Here is a 24,391-nt window from a genome sequence, read left to right as displayed (position 1 = left end):
TAAGCGAGTAATTTAAAAGGTAAGCGGTGGAAAAGACTTCCACCCAAAATATTTTTGGCATACCATAGTGATATAGCATAGTAAGGCCAAGCTCACGTATGGTTCGGGGCAATGTTCAACGAGACCATTTTGTTCCGGGGTGTGTGGAAATGACAATTGATGGACTATACCAAGCTCCTGCAAATAATTAGTGAGAGCGTTGCTAACAAACTCACCCCCGCCATCACTTTACAAAATTTTGTTCTTACGGAAAAATTGTCTCTCAATATAAGCAACAAAGGCACGAAAATAGTTAAAGAATTCAGATTTTTTTTGCAAGGAAACAAGCCACATTTACCTATTGTGATCATCAACAAGACAAGCATAGTATAAAAAATTATCATTAGAACTAATAGGCGCAGGTCCCCAAAGATCACAATGAAATTTTTCAAATAGATTATAGTCATTATCCAAGCAAGGTAAAAACGGTAATTTGCTAAGTTTGCCTAACTGACAACTTTTACAAACCTAAAATTTATTTTTTCCTCGCAATCGAAGAAGTCCTTTGGAATGCAAAGCTTGAACAACAATAACTTGTGGATGGCCAACTCGTCGGTGCCAAACTTCACTGTTCACCGCCTGAAAATGTATAAAAAAGTGGGCCTCTAGCGATGTCTTGATTGTGTACAAATTACCCCTTTGATTCCTCTAAAAAGGATCCTGTTTGTCAACCTTTCCTTAATAGCAAAGCCAAAATCATCAAATTTACAATTTATAGGATAATCACTAGTTAGTTATCTGATAGATAAAAGATGTCGTTCTAAATCTGGAACAATCAAGACATTGTCAAGAATAAAAGTATGTGATTTATGATGCAAAACAGCTTGGCCAATATGCGTAATAGATAACATCATACCATTACTAACCATCACATGATCAGTGCCTCTATAAGGTTTGAGATTACGCAACATACCAGCATTTGACGTCATGTGAGATGATGCTCCAGTGTCAGTTGTCCACTCCTAGTCTTCCAAAGAATCACGAATTTGCAAAGCAACAAACGCCTCTTGATTTGGAGTGTCATCATCAGACTGATCATAGCGAAACCAGCACACAAGGGCTTCATGTCCATGCCTTTTACAAATTTGACAACGAACAGTTGCATTGGAGGAGTGACCCGAGGTCTTGAATCCAGTAGGTTTGGTTGGTGGAGCAGCATTACGGTTTGCAGGCTTATTTGAACGAGTGGGTCCTCTACCTTTGCCTGAATAATTTTTTCTATGACCACGAATGCACCTTTGTTTTTGTTGCCTTTGTTATGCTAACTAAAAAATGCAGCATAGCTATAAGAGTGGTGTTTGTTGATGTTAGTACGAATTTCGAAGGCTTGAAGTAAAGGAATTATCTCACCATAGGATGGAGTAGGTGGTTTAAGCATAGAAGAAACAAAAGGTTCATATTGAGTACCTAAGCCATTTAAGAGAGAAAAAATCTTTTCTTTGTCAGAGATAGGTCACCCCATAGCAGCAAACTATCGAAAATTCGCTTAAACTCACAAATATAATCATCAAGTGCCATCTCAGAAGTTTTGTGAAGAGAATTCAACTAATGTAGAAGCATAAATTGCCTCTCCTAAGAAGGTTGGGCATACGCCTCTTGAAGAGCGCTCTAGACTTTGGCAGCTGATTGCTGTCCAATAATAAGACCGAAGGCTTCTTCAGTTAAGCTTCCAATGATCCACCCTCTTAAAAGAAGATCATTCTTCTTCCACTTGGCATGTTCGGGGTTGGGAATGGAGCTAGTGTTGGATGATCCTGACCTAGCAATAGTTCGCATGAGTTCTGGTGTGTCCCCATCGAGATAGCCAAGCAAATCTTGGCTTGCGCAAGGATTAGAATTTGCTCCCTTCAGAGAGGATAGTTATCTATTTTTAGGTGGAGGGTAACAAAGTTACCGATAGCAATTGTTGGAGAAGCTATGGAGGTGAGTTATACTAAATTGAGCAGAAGAGTGGGTTTTTGTGGATCAGATGGTGTTTTTTTTAAGAGCATTAGCAATAATCTAGCTCTGATACCATGAAGAAAGATTTATCTAGTAGTTTTTTGGGTGAAATTCTCCTTGATTTGAGGTGATTGTATTTGACTATAAATAGAAAACCTTACAACAATATAATAGGAAGAAAAATAATTACAAGAATTTTAATAGCTCAATTAGAACATTGGAGAGATTTCTTCTTTGTTTCCAACAATTCTGCATCTTCTTTATTGGTTTCCAATGGCTCTATATCTTCCTTATTGGTTTTCAATAACTCTGCATCTTCATAACATTTGACAGATTGGTGGTTTCCTTTTGAAGAGAATTGTATGATGGATGATTTGTTTCCAACAACTCTGCATCTTTCTTATTAGTTTCCAACGGCTCTATATTTTTCTTACTAATTTTCAATAACTCTGCATCTTCAACAGCATTTGACAGATTGGTGGTTTCTTTTCTTAGAGGGAATTGCATGATTGATGATTTCCTAACAAGAAGAAGATGGGTTTGTCCTTGAAATACTAATTGTTATTTGCTAAATAGCGAAGAAGTTCCTCATCTATCTATGCACAAAAATTTATTTGCTCTTCTCGTAGTGATTTGATTCGGGCCAGACCTCAGAACTGTTGCGCTTAGTCGGGTCGGGCCTTGACATTGGGACCAGTTGGCCTTAGCCAAGTCAGGCACAGGCTTTGGGCCTAGTCAAGCTTAATTGGGTCAGGTTCGGGCATCATGTTGAACCCTGCCCGAAGCCTAAAACGAAAAAAACTTTTGGCAGGTCCAAGCGAAACTTGTGTTGAAATTAATCTTCTAGTCTCGATCTACATGTGTGGCCCAGACTTAAACAATTTGAGGCCAGCTCAACTGCGATGACCGACACCACTACTTCAGGACATATGCGGGCTCGGAAAGAGTTTGGTTCCTTCTGGGTCTCTTACTTCTATCGAGAGGAAACACACGGTGGACTGGGTCGCTTCCTATGCTGCACATCATTCAGAAGAGATTCTTTGGAAGAATCACGAGTCTGTTCCTTCTTCTCTCCATCATATACTCTTTTTCTGACTTTATTGGTTACACTTATGCTTGACAAGTGTGAGTCGCTGCTGTATAAAATAAAATAAAAATGAAAATAAACAAAAATATTAAATTGCACAACCATATGTTAACTATTATTAGCATCACTCAAAACTATAAGATCATAAGTTATTACAAAGTTATGGAACATTTAAGATCATGTGCTTAACTTTAAGTTAATCTTACTCTCTTCATATTTATCATTCTATGTATATAGATTTAATTTAATATTAAATTAGAAATTTTAAATAATTTTTTAGATATTAGCTTATCATTCTGTAAGTATTACATGCATTTAAGAAATTAATTGCAAAATATCATGGTATACATCAAGATTTCCAACCACATTGATTCTCAAACTTTGGATCCTTTTTCAAATATTTACCTTCACATGACCAAGATCCAATCAATCTCCATACAATAGTCTTAATAGAACTAATTAAAAAAAATAATCTTAACCATGATTTTAACTAACAAAAGGAACACGAATTAACTTGTCTCTACGATGTCTATTAGGAAAATCTAATTCTATTTACAGTTTTATTATAAATAAAATACTATGGCGACTTTATTGATCTATTATAAAATTTATCAATCTACATGGACTATTAATTTTTATTTGATAATCCAGATAACCATTTGTCCATCTTTTTTTCTCTCTCTTATGATGATGGTTATTTATCATCATAATAGTATAAATCAAACTTTAAATCAAGTTTGTTTTTTCAAAAGCTTAGCCAAGTTTGTTTTTCTTATAACTCAGGTTGGGTGCATGTAAATAGTACAATCATAAACACAATCAAATAGAAATTGCTATGAATTTGAGTTGAAGTAAGAGAACAATATAGGTAGTGATCTCAAATCATTGTCTAACCCAATGGTATAAAACTAGTCCTTGAGGTTGGGTATCCAAAATCATCCTATGATTTTGAGCTAAAATTTAGGGACAAAATGCTCTCAAATAAAAAAAATTAGGATATCCATACCTAATATATTATATTAGTATTATATATTAGGGGTTTTTTTTATGGATATCCTTTTTAAATATCGGATTTTGCTTGAATATCCTTTCAAAATTGATATTTGCATGTATACCCTTGTAAAACTATGTTATTGTACAAATATCCCTAATATAATGATTGTTCTAACGGAGTTAAAAGGAGGTGGGCAGCCCAAATGCCCGGGGTTTGAAGAAGGCCGTTTCGATCACGTATGGAGGAGATGACAAGCCTAGGTTCTTGAAGGAGCTGGCCTTCAAGTTTAGGGATCCTGCGAATACCACATTGTTCATTCTTGACTAGTAACATAACAAACTTGCTTGCTATTTGCTTTCAAGTGATTCAGTTCTCATTTTACTATTGAAGAACGCTGTCGTGATTTTTATATGGGAGTTAAGAAATGGTTGGAATGATACTTTCTTGTTTTGTGTGTCTGGAATGGTCTTAGGAAAATGGAATCGTTGTCTTTAGTAGATATGTCATCTTTTCAGACGCAAGATTTAGAGTAAATCCAATTTGATTGTGCAATTGCCCACTAGATTGTAACATGACCATCAGACTCCCGAATAAGGAAAGAGGGAAGGTGCATTTCTTCATGTATAAGAATCCCTGACATGATGCTCTGCATTGGTGCAATAGGTTTTGAACAATTATTTCTATTCCAAAGTGTTTTATGGAGAGGATGCTCATGATAAAGTTTCTTCCAAGGCCTAGAGAGAAGATAGTAACTAATAAATACAGGATTATGAAGGCTATCACATTAATTAATGTATCTAAATTCTTTCCATCTATTATTCTATTAGAATTCTTTTTTGCATACACACCCTTCTAAATATAAAAAATTGCATGAATATCCTTGTAAAGTTACTATTTGCTTGTATACCCTTCCTTATAAATGTTTCTATTTGCACGCCTACCTATTAAGGATCTTTTAGTCATTTTAACCTGAAACCGTTAATTTTTTAACGGCATTAGATGACATAGGTACGTATGCAAAAATAAGAATAAAAAATGGTAGAATAGCAAAACAAGTATTTTACGAGGGTATACATGCAAATATCAATTTTGGAAGGGTATTCATGCAAAATCCGATATTTAGAAGGATATCCATGCAAAAAAACCTTACATATTATATTATATTGATATTATATATATTGTATTTATAGTATATATTATATTATATATATAATTATTCATATTATTGTCATTATAATTATTATTCATTTATAATTTTAAAATATAATAAATATATATATTGTACTTTATATTTATACATTGAAATTATTTAATATATTACTCCTATTTATCTTATTTTTCTAATCAAAATAAATATTATTATTAAAATAATAATATATTATAAGCATAAATAAAAATATTAATTCTATAATATTGATTAATATATTTTTATAGAATTAATGATTTATAAGATCAATAAATATATTTTTATAAAATATATTAATAATTAATATATTAATCATTTATTATAATATATTTTTATATAATTATTAAATATATTTTATGAAATATACTAAGGTTTGTTGGATATATGTGTCTAGTGATTTTGAATTTTTATGAAATGTGATGTCGTTAAATTATTAAAATATAGTAAATGAATATGATGATTTGAGATATCGAGGATCAAATTGTTTTAAAATAAAAGTTATTGGCGATCCGATTTAGATCACGGAACGCCGCATTAGGGCGCATCTCCATCAGACTCACGCGCGTCTTAAAGGCGGTTACTCAAGCCTGGGCGGTGGCATATTATTTTTACGCGTGCGAAGGGTTTTAGAAGGGTTTTATTCCGCTTCAATGCAAAACCATCACTCAGTAGCAACGGCGGCGTCTCCCACCGCGCAGCGCTGAAACCCTAATCGTCTCTTGGCCATGCCTTCGAAACCCTAATCCCCCAAACTCGCTGCTATCCATCATCTCTTCTCCCATGGCGGCCGACATAGCGTTAGAACCCGAACCCCTGAATCCGTGCTGCGCGGAGGTGAGATTCAGATCCCTTCTCTTTCGTCAGTTCTCCGCCGAATTTTTGAATCTTTTATGTTTCTGATCCATGGTGACGATTGTTGTGCGGTGTTTCTTTGTTTCAGATCAAGAAACGGTATCAGAAGCTGGAAGAGAAGAGGAATGCTCTCCGGCAGGCCGTGAAGCTCCTCGAGAACGAAACGAATAAGCTCCTGAACGAGAATCAGAATCTCAAGAAGGGTAAGGCTAAGAATCACAGATTCGATAGTGGATTCTCCCTCTCCCATAGGCATTATTTGCTGCATTGTTATTTTCTCGACAGATTTGTGGATCACTGTGCTTCGTAGTTCATGGTTGAAGGTTAATTTATTGGTTGAATTAAATCAGGAGAAATGACGAGTCTAGATAGCTACCATAAATAAATCTGAAGAATTTGAATCCCTAAATTGTTTTTGAATTGATACTGTTATAACATATTCTTACCCCTTTGGGTCGAACCGATCATGAAATCGACAGTTTAAAGTTCATGCTGCATATTCGTGGTTGGTTAAGGAGACGAAAGCCCTAAGCAGCAGCATGTTCTGTTGCTATATTTTTACCCACAAGATGTTAAGAGATTGTGCAACATTTCGGTGGGCTAGGCACAAAAACAATAATGGGACATTACGTGAAAAACTGTTAGACAACCAAAGGACTTCTCTTAGATTAAGCAAACTAATAAGGTGGGTAATATCACCCTTTTCAGGCTTATAAATTTGTAAGGTTGTGACAGAGGGAGTTCATAATTCATAGAAAGCAGGTCTGATTATGCTCCCTTGTTAAGGAGGATTGGCAACTAAAGACTAAAGTGGAGTGATTCCCTTCAATATGTTTGTGTTTTTGGTGTTTCATGGAGCCCATAATGCCACTGTGGTCTATTCCACTTAGGATTCAGCCAAAGTCTTATTTAGGTTGAGATCACCCCAATATATCTCCCTTGCCTTCTATTCGTTTTCCTCTGTCTTCATTTTCATCTCATCTGTACTCATTGGTCTATTTTACCCTAGCATAACCATCACCCCAGGTGTCAGGACTCTCGTCATGTCCCCTAGAGTCATCACCTTAAAATCACATCTTATAACAATTTTTTGTTTTAATTATTTTTTAGGAAAACCCTTGTATTAGCATTTTCTTAGAGAGATTTTTTTTTAATTTTATGAATAAACATGTATTATCATGATCTGGTTTCTGTTCTCATAGGAATTCAGTTCAATAATTGTCTTTTATGTCATTATGCCTTGAGGTCTTCTAAACTCAGATGAGAATTCTAATGCAGCTTATGAAGAGGAGCGGGCACGGGACAGGGCGAGAGAAAGAAGCAAAAGAAAAGGAGTCCACTATTAGAAATCAGTTGGAGAAAGAAATGCATGACTTGAAGGCTGAGATGTCCTCCTGTCAGAAAAGTGGAAGTTCGAGAAGTGAGGCTGATGATGAAAGTGGCCTGATTCGCATTTTGGAGGCAGAGGGAGAAGTAGGAAGGCTCAAGGAACTTTTAGATGAAGAGAAAAAGCGAAGCAATTCTGAGAAGAAGAATGCTGAGGTGGAGAAGAAAAAAGCTGCTGAAGCATGGAAATTTGTGGAAGTGGAGAAAAGCAAGGTAGAAGAAGTAAAGAAACATGTAGAGATTGCAAGGAACAAAGCTGATGAATACAGGCTTTGCCTTGAAAAACTAAAGATGGAAGCTAATGAAGCAAGAGAGAAGTTGATTGCGGAGATCTCCAAAGCAGATGATGCAAATAAAAAGGTTGAAGCCGAGAAGCAGAAGATAAACAGAGAAAGGGAACGTGCTGATATGGAGAGGACAAAAGCAGAAGAACAGAGAAGGCTCATGGAAGTAGAAAGGAAAAAGGCAATGGGTGAAAAATACAGGGCAGATAATTTGTCCCAGAGGCTGGAGAAGGAGAAGCAAAGGAGTGAAGAATTACAGAGGAAAGTCGAGGAGATTTTATCTACCGGAAGAGATGTAAGGGGTTGTTCATGTTTTGGAGATAAAAGATCTAATGGCGGAACAAACATCAAAACTGCAGATGTCAAGCTTCTAAGAGAGCAACTCAAGCTAAAAAAGAAGCAAGTAAAGCATGCTAAAAGAATGAATAAACTAGAGAAAGCAGAAAATAGGTTTATAAGGAAAGAGCTTTCTCTCTTAAAACAGGATTTCATGCAAATGTCTTGCCGCTTTAATGTCCTTTACGACTTCCTATCATGCAGCATGGAAGGTACAGATAGCCTGGCAAAGGTTTGTATCTAATATCTTTATTTGTCATATGCACTACCTGAACAATGACAATTTTGCCTATCTAGAGGTAACCTTAGCATTAGTTGCCACAAGTAATTGTTCGTTAGTAGGTGTCAAATTCACAGGAATATTATGGATGCATAGGTCTGCACAATTAAATTATGAAAGCTACTCTTCCATGCAAAAATTTGATCATGTGATGGAGAACATGAAATGAACAAGATTCTCTTATTAATCAGGCATGCTTCTAAATCTTCTTTTATAATGCCAAAGAATATTGCATAGGAAACGATAATTTTGCAAATTTAAGACACATTGTCAGCCTGCATGAAGATAATGAAAATAGTATATATGCTGATATATAATTTTTACGTCTTACTAATATAATAGCTATGATGAATTTCTTTAAACTTTACAGTCATCTTGGCAGTCTCTCTCTCTCTCTCTTTTTCTTGAATTAGAAGACAAAAACTGATGACATAAGCTCAGTTTTTCCAAACTTTGACCTTAGTTACCCCTGGGAAAACAGCCATGATAGTTGTTAACTCAGCTTTTTCTCATGAACTGTACATCAGGAGATTGAGATAACTCATTTTTGAGAGTGCAGCATCTAGGTGATGCTCTTTTACTCTTTTGCAGAAAGCTGGAGAGTATCTACGTGACATTGTCATAAAATTCTTCAACAAGCCTGATTAGTCATGTTTTGGTGCATGAGATGTTTTGCCCCCAAGATGATACTCCAGCCTTGCAATTCAAGCTTCTTTTATTCTGCTGCCTGCCACACCCATATCCATGCTTTATCCAGACTCTGCCTGCAAATGCATTTAATAATTTTATGTCTTTCTCATTTTGCTCGAAATATTTATTAAATTTTTAGTAACAAAATGCTTTGGTGATCCTTTTCTGTTTTATTAACTTTCAAGCACTCATGAACTTGTTATGCAGAACGGCGAATCTCCAGAGCTATGGGGCTGCAACTTGCAGAACAACCTTTTGGGTCCCCAACCATGCAATTTTAACTCGCAAAGTGATTTTAGCTTGCCAGAGATATGCTATACAAATTCACTTAATCACCCTTGTTCTGCCAGGGAATGCCCTCGCCTACAGTTATCTAGAGGAAGCTGTACCCGGCCAACCTCAGGTATTAGTTCTGAATTGGAGCCTCCAGTTGGAGGTTCTGTCAGAATCAAGTCACAAAGTTCTGCCGTATGTTCCACTGCAACATCTTTTTCTGATAGCAAGTTCATGGGCTCACAGGGAAAGGATGCATTATTTGCCACTGCATCAACCGAAGTAGCAGAGAAGAGCTCCAATCAGAGATCATCCATTCTGAGACTGTCTGGTGGAGTGGCTAAAACTAGGCAAACAGAAAATATTGGGGTGGTGACAGAGAATAACAATAGAACGTCTGTCCAAAGAAATGTAATAAATGCATGCCTGAATTCATCTGCAGTAAGTGTAGTGGATCAGGCGTCTAATAGTCGCAGAAAAAAAAGAAGGATCCAAGATGCTCTAGAATCTGTTGCATGGTTATATTCTGAGGATGGTCAGTTGCATTTGAAGATAGGAGAGAAACTATCTGAGTTAAAATATCTTTTGAACAGAAAAGGTAATATCCCTTCAGGCGTGGAAAATTCTGGGATCTCAGAGTACTTGGATGACAGAAAGGGGTTTTGTGCCAAAAATCATAATGATCGCAGTAAAAAATCCTGCAAACACAGGAGTAACAAAATGCTACGTAAGCAGCAGAAGAATGATGTACTATACTTGAATCAAAATGACGTTCAGAAGCAAGCAGAAAAGTATGAAACAGAAGACAGTAGGGTTCCATGCGCCCTCCGTGAAATGGCAAAACCTTTTCAGATGAAAGAGAATGCTGTATGCAGGGAAGAGCCATCTAATGCTGTTTGCAGTAAGCAGGCTGATTTAATTTCTTTTGAGAAGATGATATGTGGGGATTATATGAAGCTACTTGATCTGGATAGCGATACTGATGAAAGAAGGTATAGAGCTGCAATAGAGATGCCTCTTTCACCCACTTTGCCTGAAATTGAGTCTGCTAGCCTCAAACTATGTGTACAGGATGACTCTCATTTTCTGATAGAGGGAACTTTGAAGAGTTTTGAGACTGAAAGAAGTAATTCCTTGCCATTCCATACCTTTGATGTCATCGAGTTGGAGATTAGTTCCAACACTGTGAAACAGAAAGCCCCCTCATTTGCAGGAACTGTCATTGAATGATAATCCAGTCTTAAGTCATTCATCTGAAGAAGTAAGAATTCATGGTACAATTGTAACAGATGGTGATTTCAAGCACCATGATATGCTGTGTAATATTGAACATAATCCTTCCTTCCTTGAAAATGATAGTAACATGGATGTTGAACCAACATATAATGGCAGTAAATCTGGCGACTCAGTGCAGAAGGCTAGTGATGCGCTGCCTATCATGGGGCTAAAGGACCATTGGGAGTTCAAGCACCTTGTTCATGGCCAACTAGGTCCTAATACCATTTCTGATTCAAAGGTATCTGAGGAAGCAGTGTCAGGAGGGTCTGACAAATCATTGCTCTCAGGAAGCACAAGCTGTAGCTTTCCAAAATTCACATTGCATTCCGAGCAATTATGTGAGAATTGTTATATGCATAATTCTATTCCAAAGATACATAATTTATCAAGGGAACTAGTGAATGTACCAAATGGAACCCATGGATTGACTCATGCCACAGTTACAACTTCCACAGAAATTCATATTGAAGGCAAAGGAGAAAAACATGATGGTGCAATTGTTTCTCAAAGTGGTGAAATGCTTGGTAAGTATAATGCAAACATTTTCTTACCCATTTGTTCATTTGTGCTTGGGGTATTCATTAATTTGAATCAGACACTGATATTTTCCTTTAAAATAGATAAAAGTTTTGAAGCTGAGAAATCTGAGCAACATGGTAATTTACTGGTCTCAGAATGTGCTACAAAGACGGAAGCTTCTGAATCAATGCCTATGTCCACCATCAGGAAGATCCGTGATCTATGTGCAGAGAGTGATGGACTTGAACTGGAGAAAATTCCCAAGTATTTTGTTGTGTTCTCAAATATGGATGATTGCAGCAAAACAAGGATATCACAATATAGCAAGACCGTTATATCTCAAGGCTGCATGGACACCCAAGTGCTTCGTGCTATAGCTATGGATCCTGAACTTTTACCTAAGTAAGTGATTTAATGACATCATTCTTTTGGAGGTCCTTGGCGGTTTAGTTTGTCAGTGTTGTAAAAACCATACATGTTTTAGTACGACTAAAACTTGTTTTATTTAGTTGTTTCGTTATAAGAATGAAGAAGAGGAAGACAAAAGGATGGATAGAAAAAGTGGAGGAAGAGGAGAGGTGGATCGAGGGGAAGAGTAGAGGGGTAATGGAGGAGTGAGGTGATAGTCTGGCCTTCTTTTGATATGAGGATGTGATTGAGAGATGTAGATCTGGTCTCTAAGAAGGGTGGGATTTTATTTTAGAAGAAACTATTCTTGAGAAAAACATGGCTCCCTGCATCTGTCATATATATATATATATATATATTAAAACCAAAACTTGATTTAACTAAAATCTCATTTGGATCTTCTCAACCATATGTGTTAGCAAACCTTAAGATTTAGATATAAGCGTATGAGGTCTTCTTTCCATAGAACTTAGCAACTAAGCAGCCCTTATCTGTTAAATCTTGGCCATTAGTTAATTATTTGTTTTTCTTATTGAAGAGTGTTTTTTTAAACAAATCAGCTTGAGAGTCTACATATATTTAAGAAGAATTTATTCTTGTTGTTTCAGAGAGAAGGCTGCTGTTTTCTTTTCATTATTATTGTGCAATATTTCTGGTACACTGTCGGCAAATTCAAGATGCACCAGGAGTGGAGAATTTCTACTACCTTCTGGTTCTTTTGCAGAAGAGATTAATAAAGGTTTCACCTAACTTCTCATTTCATGTTTTTTGAATGTTGGAAACTTCTATTACTTTTATAGCATGAGTTCATCGAATATCATGGTGATTTGTTTCAACTAGATCATTACAAATGCTTGTCCCGAATAAGTATTTTACAATTTTTTCAGTGTCGAGCTGCATTGTGTTCCATGTCTCTTCCTGCAGTATAACAGCTTTTCATGCATCTTCTGTATCAATTGCATATTTTTGTCCTGTAACTTCTTTTTTGGTGGTGTTTTTGTCCTATAACTGGAACATTATTATTTAAGAAATGAGCCATCTGTAACTTGTCATTTTTTTTCTATCTTTATTGTTTACTTTATGCTATCCAACAGAAGAACAAGGTCTTGTCCTAACTTTTAGTCGCATGAAATGCTCTGTATATCAAAAGTGAAATTAGGTCAACTATTCAAAGTGATCAACAAATGGAGCATCTAGTAAAGGATCTATGAACATCTAATGAAGGTCATTATACAAGTTCATTGTACAACGTGCCATTCCTTTTTAGTGTATATGTGTCTGATTCTTTGGACAATTGTAGAACTTAAATTTATTTAAGAAATTCACAGTATGAAAATGGTGCAAGGGCTTGGTTAACTAGAAACCTATTGCAGCATTATGAGGGCTGGGCATCCATTAACCGAGGTGCAATTAATTGTCGTAAAAAAATAATTGTCGAAAAAGGCAAGAGGAAAATTAGAACTGTTCCTTGTAGCAGGAATTATGGAAGGCTGTTATTTTTCTTTTCATCTCCATGTTCAGTTGACTGAGTCAACTCTCCAGTTGTGCTAGCACCTTTTTATTCTTTCGAGTAAATGCTGTAGCATTAATATATGCAATGTTGCTGTTACTTTTATGTCATCAACACACTTGGAAGAACTAACATGTGCTCTTCTTGCAGTGTTATCAAATGGGGAGGCAAGATGGTTAATTCTAGAAATATGCCAACTGAACATTCTTGTTGAGCTAATTGAGGATTTTCTCATTAATAGAAAAGTTCTGTTGTACACTGACAGGCTGCTCGAGCCTTTGTCGGCATGTTTCTCATCACAGGAATTTCATCAGTTAAATGGGAGCGGTCTTTGTGTGTCTACTAGAGATGCAACAGTTGATCAAATTATTGCTGGTTGTGTCATATTTGCATCTATTTCTGCTGCAGTAGGTTGCATTGGCATTGTTCTGGAGTTGTCTTACAGAATTCTTCGAACGTGTAGAAATGATATTTCCTGGATTCTATTGGCGCTGCATGTTTTTGCTTTTGTATGTGGCGAGAAATTTTTTAATCTGGACGACTGTCAGTTTCTTCTAAATGCTATTAGATTGGTGGTTTCACTAGTTGAGCATGGGAATGAATCTGCACATTCTGCTTCTTGTCTCCATTCAACACAACATATGCTTATCTTTCCTCCCTGCGAGCAATGCCCATTTGCTACGGATGAATTTTGTATGGATAATTTTGCTTGTTCGCTTTTGGATGAGCTACAATTTTATGCCTTGGCTGGTAATATCAATCATCTGGATGGAAAAAAATCAACTGCTTCAATCGGCACATTCCAGTCATGCTCTGAGAGAAATGATGGAGGGACAGTCAGTAAAACTAAAGTCAGTGGACTGAAAACTGAGTGCGTTGGATCTTGCAGTATATACAAGTTTGGAAAGCTCGCTGCTGATCGGTCTGATTGTTTTCCTGAGAGCTCTTTTTGCTACTTTACAGATATAATTTCTTTGGTGGAGCTGATTGGGTGCTACATGGTATGAACTTTACCTTACAGTTAGCTCTCTCGCTTTCTATTGGTCTATTTCCTAGAACGAATCCTTGCCCCCACTCCCCACCCCTGCAAAAAAAAAACCAAAAATAAGGAAATGAAAGAAAATGTACATGCACACTTGCATATCAACATGCGTGCACTAATGAATAAGGAAAGACCCCAACTTCCCAATACACAGAAAAAACTTGGGAACACAGTACTAATCATGTTATGTGGTTGCACTAGCATAGACTTGTCCAGCTTTTTAGCATTCAATGTTCAATCTAAACTAATGGAGATGTTGCATAAATACAACAGATCACGTACCAGTTGGTGTTTTTTTTAATTTAATTTTAAATTTAACCTTTGGGTTTTAATGCAAATACACAGACATGGGTTGTCAAGTTGTCTTTGACTGCTTTCAGCTTGCACTGCCGAATATAACTTTTCTCCAAGTTATTTCTTCATATTATCTAAATTCTCTGCATTAAACATGCTGTAGATATCTGATTCAAGTTGCTGGTTCCTATTTCTTTGCTGATGTCTGGTGAATAACATTATTCTGACTAATTCCTTTGCTGTGTTTGTTACTTAGAGATGGGACTGGACATACGACAAAATCGTGTCTCATATTGTAAATATGCTGGAGTTCTGCAAGTCTGAGGAGTTTTTAGCTGCTCTTTTTGTATTAGTAGGTCAGCTGGGAAGGTATGTCTCAATTTTGCAGGACCTGGTTTTCAAAATTTTAAATTGATTTCTGCTATACGTTACATCTTATGTTCACATGTTTGCATATTCAAGAGAAACGATAGTGATGAATAATGGAAATGCCTATTGTTTGTATGTACATGGTTCCTACTTGTGTTATGTTTGTAGAAAATAAACTAGAGGTGGAAAAAGAAAAATGAGGGTTTCCATCACGATCCCTTCCAGTGCTTCCTTTTCCTTCTTTCCTCTATCCTTGCATTAATATCAGCAGATTTCTGTTCTTTAGTTCATAATTTACCCTCTACTATGGGTTGGGAAGTAGGTTTAATGTGTATCTACATGCCTAAAGACTGGAAGGGGAGATGGGTGAGAGAGGGATAGGCGTGGTAATTATCATTGACTCACAGGTCCAAAACCTTAAGTTGTTGGGAGGAGGACCTGCCTAGGCTAATAAACCCATGTGCCATCCCTTTTATTAGTTAATGTGGGACTATGACAATCTCCCCAGTCTAATCTCATGACACACTTTTCATGGTCCTCTCCTACACGAGAGAGGAGGGCCTATTGGCCCTACTCGACCCTACAAGGTCCTCCTCGATCTTGGTATCCCCCAATGAGAGGTCCACATGACTAATAAATATTATGACATGCAATGGACCCGGTTCTGATACAATTTGTCACGGACTCGCAACCTAAAAGTTTAAGCTGTTGGGAGGAGGACTGGCTCTAGCTAATAAACTCATGGCATCTGTTTTATAAGTCATGTGGGACTTTGACATAATCTTGACCTAGACTTGTTTGTCTGACCGGACCTAACCTCGACTCTACCTGCATAACCTGACGTGTTGCATTTGTGGGTCCGGCGGTATAAGCTGACCCAGACCCACCAGTGGGTTGATCGGGTTTGGATCAACAGTTCTCAAACTGTCGTGTCATGGGAATGTAGATAGAAAATTTCTATATAATATAGTTTCAAAGAAGAGCGATATGAACGGCAGGTTTGGCTATATTTTTCCTTCTAAAAATTTTAGCTCCATGTGAACTGCATGGTTTGACTGTCAGCTGTCCAAAACGGCAAAAAAATGTTTGACTATTTTCTCTTAAATATATAATGAATAGTTTTTATTGGTGCAGTCAGCTGTCCAGAACAGCCTTTTTTTTTTATAAAAAAAAAGAAAAGAAAAAAATGGACAGCATTTTTTTGACTATCCATATGGGTTAGGTCCAAGTCAGCTGGATTGACCCTGGGACATGTTCGGATGGGGCACTTCTAACCTTCTCACAGGTCAAGAGGTGTTTGTGTCTGGCCCATAGCCACCTGATATATGAACTTGAGCTGGCCAACCTATTTCCACTCCTAGGGATGGATGATAAAGTTTGTGCTTGTTGGCTAAATAACTTAGTTGTATATATTCTTAGAGGTCTAAATGCTGCCTATTATTCCACATGATTCTGATGCGGAGACACCAAATGTTTCAGATTGAAAATTGTTGTTTCTTGTTTTTATTTCTGTAATTTATTGCCAATTGGTGATCAATCTCTTTTTCCTTGCTTGCTTTATGTTAAAGTTTATGATGCTTTGGAATTTTACAGTCTTAAATGCTCATTCCATTCGTTTCTGTTTGCCAGATTTGGCATCGATGATGGTGGCTATCTCCAGATTGGAGTTGCAGAGCTGAGATGTAGTTTGTCCAGGATTCTAGATGCAAGCCTTACCCAAAAAAGGAGTATCCCCACTCAATTTTCAGCTGTTGGTGCTTTGCTAAATCTTCTTCCATTCAATTTTGAAGAAATTGTTGATGGACACCCAGAACTTTCACAAGATGCTACTGAATATGGTTATGTCACGCAAGTAAAGAAGTGGTTTTCTCATCTAAGCATGGAACAACAGGCAATTTCATTTGAACTCTTTAGATAAGCTAATGAGCAGGGAAGATGATTTTTTTTTCCATATTGATTATGCAAACAATTGGTCACGTCATGCCAGTCTCTGTCTCCAATGCATGATCCTTAATTTGGAGCAGCATTCCTTCTTGCCCTTCGACACGCTGAAGATTATTGGTTGAACTTATTGTAGTCTAAATCTCTGCTTTCATTGAGATCATACTTGCTACGTCATTCCGATGGGATCTCAGTTGATTAATTGGTATAAATGAAAGTTCTACTGATTTTGGTTCAAGGGGCACCCAACTACAGGATTGATCAAGTTCTTATGGCATGGGTGTGGGGGCCTGGTGAAAATTGTGCTTATTTGGATACGATTTTGGTAAAGGAATTTTCTTTCAGTGCCATACAAAACATTTCTAAGGCCAATTCTCTTGGAGTGCATTTTACCTCCACTGCTCTCCTCTAGACTCAACGCACTGACAAGTCTTGCAGAAGCTAAACATTCTTGAAGTGCAAATAAATTTTGCTACATCAAATCATTATACCGCATGAGAGGTGAAGATGTCATTTTGAACTCATTAGTTTGACTTTGACAGGAGTGAATCTGGAGAGAGATGTATTCTGGATTACTCTGAATGCCGTTCTCGGTTTTGCATTAATATGAATGGCAAAATCTGCAGTGTTATTTGGCTGTCGTATCTTGTTGCATTAATTGTAATCAAGCCACCAGCAATTCTGTCGAATCTTTTCTTCTGTAAAGATCTTTATTCTTCAGAACCAGATGACTTGCATGGTCAATAGTCTTGCGTTGGTTTTTGCAACTGTTTGTATACTGGTATACTTGTTGCAATGTTCTGCTTGCGTTGCCAGTTTGCCGAAGTAACTTCAACACAATTTCTCGTAGTGGTGTCGTGTAGCGCATAAGGCCATCTTTTTGTTTACCTCTTTGATCCGTGGAAGATGTAATTGCTGCAGAGACTTGGAATTTTATTTCAATTTTATGTTCAAAGTTGGTATTCTCGAAATTCTTTGCATCCTGGTTACAGAGTCTGTAAATATTCTATTATTAAAGCAGCACAAGATAAGAATGGGAAAGGGATGTTCAAGAAAGCTGAGGCCTTTGGAGCTATAAGGAGCTTGTCCTTTTATCATCAATCAATAAAAGACTTTCATAGGAACATGTTAACTTGTGGTTGCTCTAAAATTATTCTTCATGCTGGATTGTATACAACTCTACTTAAAGATAAGGGATATCTTTGATTCCAGGGATCGGCAATGGCAAGTTTGGTAGGTTTTGGCAGGTGAGTGTCTCGATGAATCTGAGAGACGATGGGAGCCTTTGGAAGCAAGGTAAGAAACTAGTTATCCCTAAGTAGCCTTTAAAAGTCATATTTACTTTCTTACTCCAAGACCTAGTTAAAAGTACTACTGCTTAGCTAGTTATTCCTCCACCGTATTACTTTGAATCTCATCTCATGGCAGGCCTCTCAGCTGGCACATGGCTTTATGTCAAAAGCTTTCTATTGCCTTCTTATAAACACCAATAGTTCATTAAGATAACATATTATAAATATCCCGCACCAGCTTTTCCTCCATTAACATTGCTCAGGCGCCACCACTTGACTACTTGAGAGCACGGATGTCCCTCCATAAACCATTGTTGCTTGCCGAATTCTAGGTTTTTGACACCAAGCCTCACCTTGCTTTTTATGCTCGACACGCTCCACTCGCCTCTAATCCTGTTCTCCGGGGTTTTATTCTAGCTTAATTGTAACAAGCGTTTTGATAATTTTTTTTACAAAAATAATTATTGTTATAAGCAACAGTTAATCCAAAAAATTGTCCACTGAACAAAAATTATTTTCTCAACAGGATCACTTGTTTTCTAGAATGCTATGCTATTTATTAGATGGAGTACTGAACAATGAAACAAAAATTAAATTAAAGTTTTCCTTTTGGTTATGGGTAACGATCTTTAGTTGATTTAGTGTCTATTTTATACATGGGCACTTATTTTATACCTTAATCTGGGAGGTCACAAATACAAAAAGAACCATCACAGCGATTAGGGAGCAATAATTCAACAAGGGATATTCGTGGGTCAGACCGTCTAGTAAAGGTCATTAGAATAAAATTTTATTTTTATTGGTGTCATTTTGATAGTATATTCTCTTTTGAGTTCATTTTTTCTCTCTTTTTGTTTAATTAAGATCACAGAATAATATTTAAATTTTGGTGTGAAGGCTGGTAAATCAATCAAAGGAGTCCTACTGGGCATTCCCCCCCCTCAAGTTAAGCAATATTCGTGGTGTCGTATCCCTTTTTATCTCGATAAATTCTACTATATTTCTATTTTTCTGATTATTTATACTGGGACTAAAAGTAATGCAGCTTTCTTGACATGGACGGGAGAGGATTAGTTTATGAGAGGGTTTGAAATAGGAAGCTGTATGGTTACTTCCTTTCAGCAACCTATTAATAAATGAATCTGCACCTGATTCTTCACAGCATTTGCTTTAAACAAATTTCATAGAAGAAAATTCTTCACATCATGTTTAGATAGTAGATTTGAAGCTCAAAGATCAGGTGTCCATCTGTTTGTTTTTCTGAAACTTGGCCAATAGGTCAGTCCTTAAGGAGTACCAGCAATTTTAAAGTCACTATAGTATTGCCATGATCCTTTTAACTTTTTTAGTTCTCCTAGTTTCTACTTTCTTATCATTGTTATCATCTCATGAGCTAGTACATGCCATAAAACACATACCGGAGAATCTATCTTGATGAACCAGACTATATAGACTCTGCTGGTGGAGTTTTTGCATTAGGCTTGTTCAATCCTGGTAAGTATCTTTGCACTTATTATCTCGGACTTTGGTACAACAACATACCGGGAAAACTGTGGTTTGGGTTGCAAATAGAGAAAAGGCATCATGGAGGATCATGCAGCCCAAGAATCATGGTGCATCAGAACCATATCCCCTCCACCCATGACAGCTGTCAGTGATTGAAAAAGGAGCCCAAATCCAGCTTATTTTTATTGACTTTGTTAGGACAAATTGCTGCTTCATGCAACAATAGCCTCCACTTCTGACTCAGTCAGGGCTCTCATCACCTTTGCAGAGACCTCCTGTGAAGCATAGCAGAAGCTAGTACGTCTCTTTGCAAACAAGACACGCTTATGTGTTATGAGTCTTAAGGAGTGTCTAATGCTCACTAAGCATGATACTCACTTAATGGTTGAATACCTACAATTTATGAAAGTTAGTGCCGATGAACTTGCTCTTGTTAATACTTCAATTGATGAGGATGATTTGATTCTTCATACTCTCAATGACCTAGGCCTGAAATTTAAGGAGATTTATGTTGCACTTAGAGCTCAAGTGACTCCCAATGCCTTTGAAGAACTCTATGACCAACTCATTGAATTTGAGTAGTATTTGAAGAGAGAGAAAGTTAGATGTGAAGTTCCTATAGCCACTGCCAACTATACAAAAAAAATCAAATACTTACCATCACCATAACAAGGTTAGTCATAATCGAACCAATAATACCCATCCTTCCAATCATCAAAAGTGCCATGGTCCTTAAGCTAGTCATCCAGACAGGCCCCTCGAGCATGGTATCACGCTTTTAGCTCCTTCGTTATTGAGTATCACTTTATTCAATCAAAGTTTGATTTTTTCCTATTTATTTATTTTCATGGTGGCATTACTGCATATTTTCTTGTCTATGTGGATGATTTAATACTCACCTATAGTAATAACTCTTTTTTGCACAAGTTTGTTCAAGCTCATTTAAAAAAATTCTCTCAAAAAGAACAAGGGTACATTCATTATTATTTGGGTGTTGAAGTTATACTTATATCCTTTGATCCTTTTCTCACTCAATACAAGTATATCTGAGATTTACTTGATCATACCTATATGCTGGGAGCTAAGAAAGTTGCTGCTCCTTTGCTTACAACTGGTTCTCTTAGATGGTTCTCCCTGCATTGAAGCTACTAAATATAGATAAGTTGTTGGTGCTCTTCAATATCTTTTTTTCACTCGACGTAATATTCCGTTTGTAGTCAACAAATCATTTCGATTCATCTATCAACCCTTGGAAACTTATTGGAGTGCCATCAAATATGTGTTTCGATATCTCAAGAGAATCACTTATCATGGCTTACTGCTTAGGCAACATTCTTCTCCATTCCTTTATGCCTACTCCAACGCTGATTGGGCGGATGGCAAGATGATCACAAATCTACCATGGATTACATCGTGTACTTGGGAAGCAATCCTATTTTATGGTGTTCATGAAAGCAACGGTCTGCTACTCGCTCATCTACTAAGTCTGAGTATTAAGATGTTGCTACCACGATCTTGGAATTAGCTTGGGTTTAGTCTCTTCTATACAATTAGATCTCTCCATTCCCACTTACATGATAATTTATTGTGATAATATTGGCATCACGTATGTATGTGCTAATCCCATGCATGTTTCACTCCAGGATGAAACAGATTGCTATAGATTGCTATTTTGTGTAGGAGAAAGTTTCCAAAGGTTTTTTAAAAGTCTCTCATGTGTCTACTCAAGACCAGTTTGCCATTGTGCTCACCATACCTCTATCGTGGCAATGATTCACCTTTCTTCATTCCAAAGATAGGTGTATCTGATGGATCCCCTATCTCGCGGAGGTATATTGGCGAAAATCATTCCTTTCAACCATGGAGCTCAAGGATCATGGACCATCACACTGACCAAAGAATTCTTGCATATTGTGCAACTATTCAAGAACTTTCCACATTGGCAAGAATCATTAGCCCAAGAATAATGGAGCATAATGTTGACTAAGGAATTCTAACATATTGTGCAACTATTCAAAATTTTTTCTCATTAGTGAGAATCATGCAACCCAAGAATCATAGAGCATCAAGTTGACTAGAATCATGCAACCCAAGAATCATAGAGCATCAAGTTGACTAAGGAATTCTTGCATATTGTGCAGCTATTCAAAAACTTTCCTTTCCACTATGTTGTAGTCTAGGAAAGTATACCTTATTTGTAAATTATTCTTTATTTTTTTTTCTTCTCTATCTTTGACCTTGTGTACTATAAATTTACAAGCAATAGATGAATTGTAGGTGGCCTTTTACCTCAAACATATGGTCTCAATAATTCCTTTAGCTTCAATTTTCTACGCCATTGACATGGTGGAAAATGGTGAAGGCAGCGAGGATGGTGCGAGATTTCAGTATCATGCACCATTGATCTTTGGTTTTTCAAGAGTTGTAATGGGTTGGATTGGTGTGTGCATTACATGATGAATCAAAATCAGAACAAGAAAATGTTGCTCACCCATCTTATTTATTTTATTGAGAGATACAAAAAAACTCTTCAGTTTGCAGAAAATGATCTAATTAATTTATAGAATATGGTGGAATGCTTTGTTCGTGCTGGAAGTAGTTATCTGGATCAACTTTAGCCTTCACTTGTGCCAATCTTTTAAAGTTGTTCAAGAAGTACCTTTGCCCCCATTCAGTAGCTTTACGGTAGCTTGTCTTACCTTTCTCATTCCTGCCCAGGTCTATATCCCTGTAATTTAAGTAGGCAGCTCTTGGACTCTTAGAAACATAAGGAGCCAAGAAATTATAAAAGCTCTTCATCCAATCCAAATGCTTCTGGCTATCCTCGTTCGTAGGCCAACCCAAGTAGTGCTGGATATTGTACAAGTTCCCCTTCCTATGAGGAAAAGGAATGGCAGTCTCTTCTATCTCATCCATCCTCGCTCCCAAAGGATCCATAACCATTTGTACAGAATCATCCACTGCTTCTAATAAGAACTTCCAGATCTTCTCCAGACCCTCTGCAGGGATAGGCTTCTTCACAAAGTCTGACTTGGCCTTGAAGGAGCTGTTGGAATATGGGTTCCTATTCAACAAGAAGGTAGGGTCCAACTTAGGGGCTTTTGCGAAGTAGAGAGTAGAGTTCATCCAGCTCATCTCAGTGCAGTCTTTGGCCTCCACTCCCAACTCAGGAAAGCTCTTGTCAAGGATGGAGAGGAGCTCCTGGCGCCCGCCGAGGAACAAAGACTGGAACGAAGCCTGGATCGTGCGGTTCCCCTTCTCCTTGTTGCCGATGGCATTAACAAGAACTCTAATGAAAAGATTGTCATCAAGCCTCGGTGCCACTTTCTGCCACCTCCCGACTAGCTTAGTTACATCCTCACTTAGGGTTTTCTGAACCTGAAAAACAGTGACCGTGGGGGGAACGTAGACTAAATTGATCTTGAATGAGAGGACTATACCAAAGCTGCTTGCACCTCCTCCTCTAATGGCCCAGAAGAGATCCTCACCCATGGACTTTCGATCCAGGAGCGTGCCACTGGCATCTACGACGACTGCGTCGACGATATTGTCGGCGGAGGTCCCGTACTTTCTCATCATGGTCCCAATCCCACCTCCACTCAACAGCCCACTGACGCCGACGGTGTGGCAAATGCTCGCGGGGAACCCGGCAGTTTGGTTCTTGGCCCCAACATTGATGTGGTAGTACAACTCGCCGATTGTTGCACCAGCTCCAACCCATGCGGTGCCATCAGTTGCGTCAACCGCGACCGATGCAAAGTTGATAAGGTCGAGGAGGATGAAGGGATCGCCAGATGAGACGGAAGATAGTCCCTCGTAGTCATGGCCACCGCTCCGGACTCTAATGCGGAGGCCTTGGGCCTTGCCACATTTGACCGCAGCTTGAACATGGGAGGCATTGGTGGGTGTCAAGATGATGGCCGGCATTGTGGCATTAGGGGTAATGGACCTTATATTTCTGATGGAGGAGTTGAAGACATCGGCGTAGGAAGTGGTGCTTGGGATGTGCAGGAGTTTGGAGGTGGAGTTACTAGAGCTAGTGCTATTGAGGAAGCACTGGATGAAGGCATGTGGATTGGTGGCGTTGGTGGTGGTTGCATCTATGAATGTAGAGGCCGAGAGGAAGAGAAAAGAGAGAATAGTGAGGTTGGCTACCATTGCGGATGCCATTTCTGTATCTCTACGACGTTGGCTATGGACGGTATTTATACAAGGAAGAATAAACTCGTTGGAGAGTATCCGAGCATATCTTGGGTGATTTATTATATTCAGTGTATCCGAGCATATCATGGGATGTAGAGGCCGAGAGGAAGAGAAAAGAGAGAATAGTGAGGTTGGCTACAATTGCGGATGCCATTTCTGTATCTCTACGACGTTGGCTGTGGATGGTATTTATACAAGGAAGAATAAACTCGTTGGAGGGTATCCGAGCATATCTTGGGTGATTTATTATATTCAGTGTATCCGAGCATATCATGGGTGATTTATTATATTCCATAATTTCCCGGCAAAAGAAATAGCTTAATTATGATTTGTTACTTTACAAAATTTTATGCATTACTTAGTGCTTACCCAAAATAAAAAATATGATATAGAAATATTTACCCCAAAAAAAAAAGGAGAAAGAAGAAAGAATTAAGAAAGTTATGTATATCTCAGTTGTTCTGATCTGTTCAAAGAATGGCCTTTTTATAGGGAGTGAGGCCAAAGGGAGTAAGTTCAAAGAAAGTAAGTATAGAAGTATAAAAGTATACAAGTACGAAAGTATAAGAGCATAGAAGTACAAAAGTATACAAGTACAAAGGTATAAAGAAAGGAGATATATAGAGTGTTTCCATATATCTCAACATCCACCTTCAACTTAAGGTGGTAACGTAGAAACTA

The 24,391-nt window shown here is 37.6% G+C and overlaps 2 protein-coding genes across 2 annotated transcripts; one reads left to right on the top strand and one right to left on the bottom strand.

The window, feature by feature from the left end:
• Positions 1 to 5,878: 5,878 nt before the first annotated feature.
• Positions 5,879 to 17,680, top strand: LOC103709835. The gene is given in 10 exon segments (XM_008795350.3): positions 5,879 to 6,081; positions 6,188 to 6,302; positions 7,378 to 8,337; positions 9,283 to 10,565; positions 10,567 to 11,150; positions 11,247 to 11,547; positions 12,162 to 12,292; positions 13,214 to 14,064; positions 14,656 to 14,768; positions 16,398 to 17,680. Coding segments are annotated over 8 exon segments (4,509 nt in total). The 5' UTR covers positions 5,879 to 6,081; positions 6,188 to 6,302; positions 7,378 to 7,380; the 3' UTR covers positions 16,687 to 17,680.
• A 4,319-nt stretch (positions 17,681 to 21,999) lies between these two features.
• LOC103709856 (berberine bridge enzyme-like 26) lies at positions 22,000 to 23,665 on the bottom strand. Its single transcript, XM_008795380.2, has one exon. It carries the CDS (start codon positions 23,663 to 23,665, stop codon positions 22,061 to 22,063), a length of 1,605 nt encoding a protein of 534 aa, XP_008793602.2. The 3' UTR covers positions 22,000 to 22,060.
• Between the last annotated feature and the right edge of the window lie 726 nt (positions 23,666 to 24,391).

This window comes from Phoenix dactylifera, unplaced genomic scaffold, assembly GCF_009389715.1.
Source record: "Phoenix dactylifera cultivar Barhee BC4 unplaced genomic scaffold, palm_55x_up_171113_PBpolish2nd_filt_p 002063F, whole genome shotgun sequence".
NCBI classification, from domain to species: Eukaryota; Viridiplantae; Streptophyta; class Magnoliopsida; order Arecales; family Arecaceae; genus Phoenix; species Phoenix dactylifera.
This window is presented reverse-complemented; position numbering and strand designations above follow the sequence as displayed.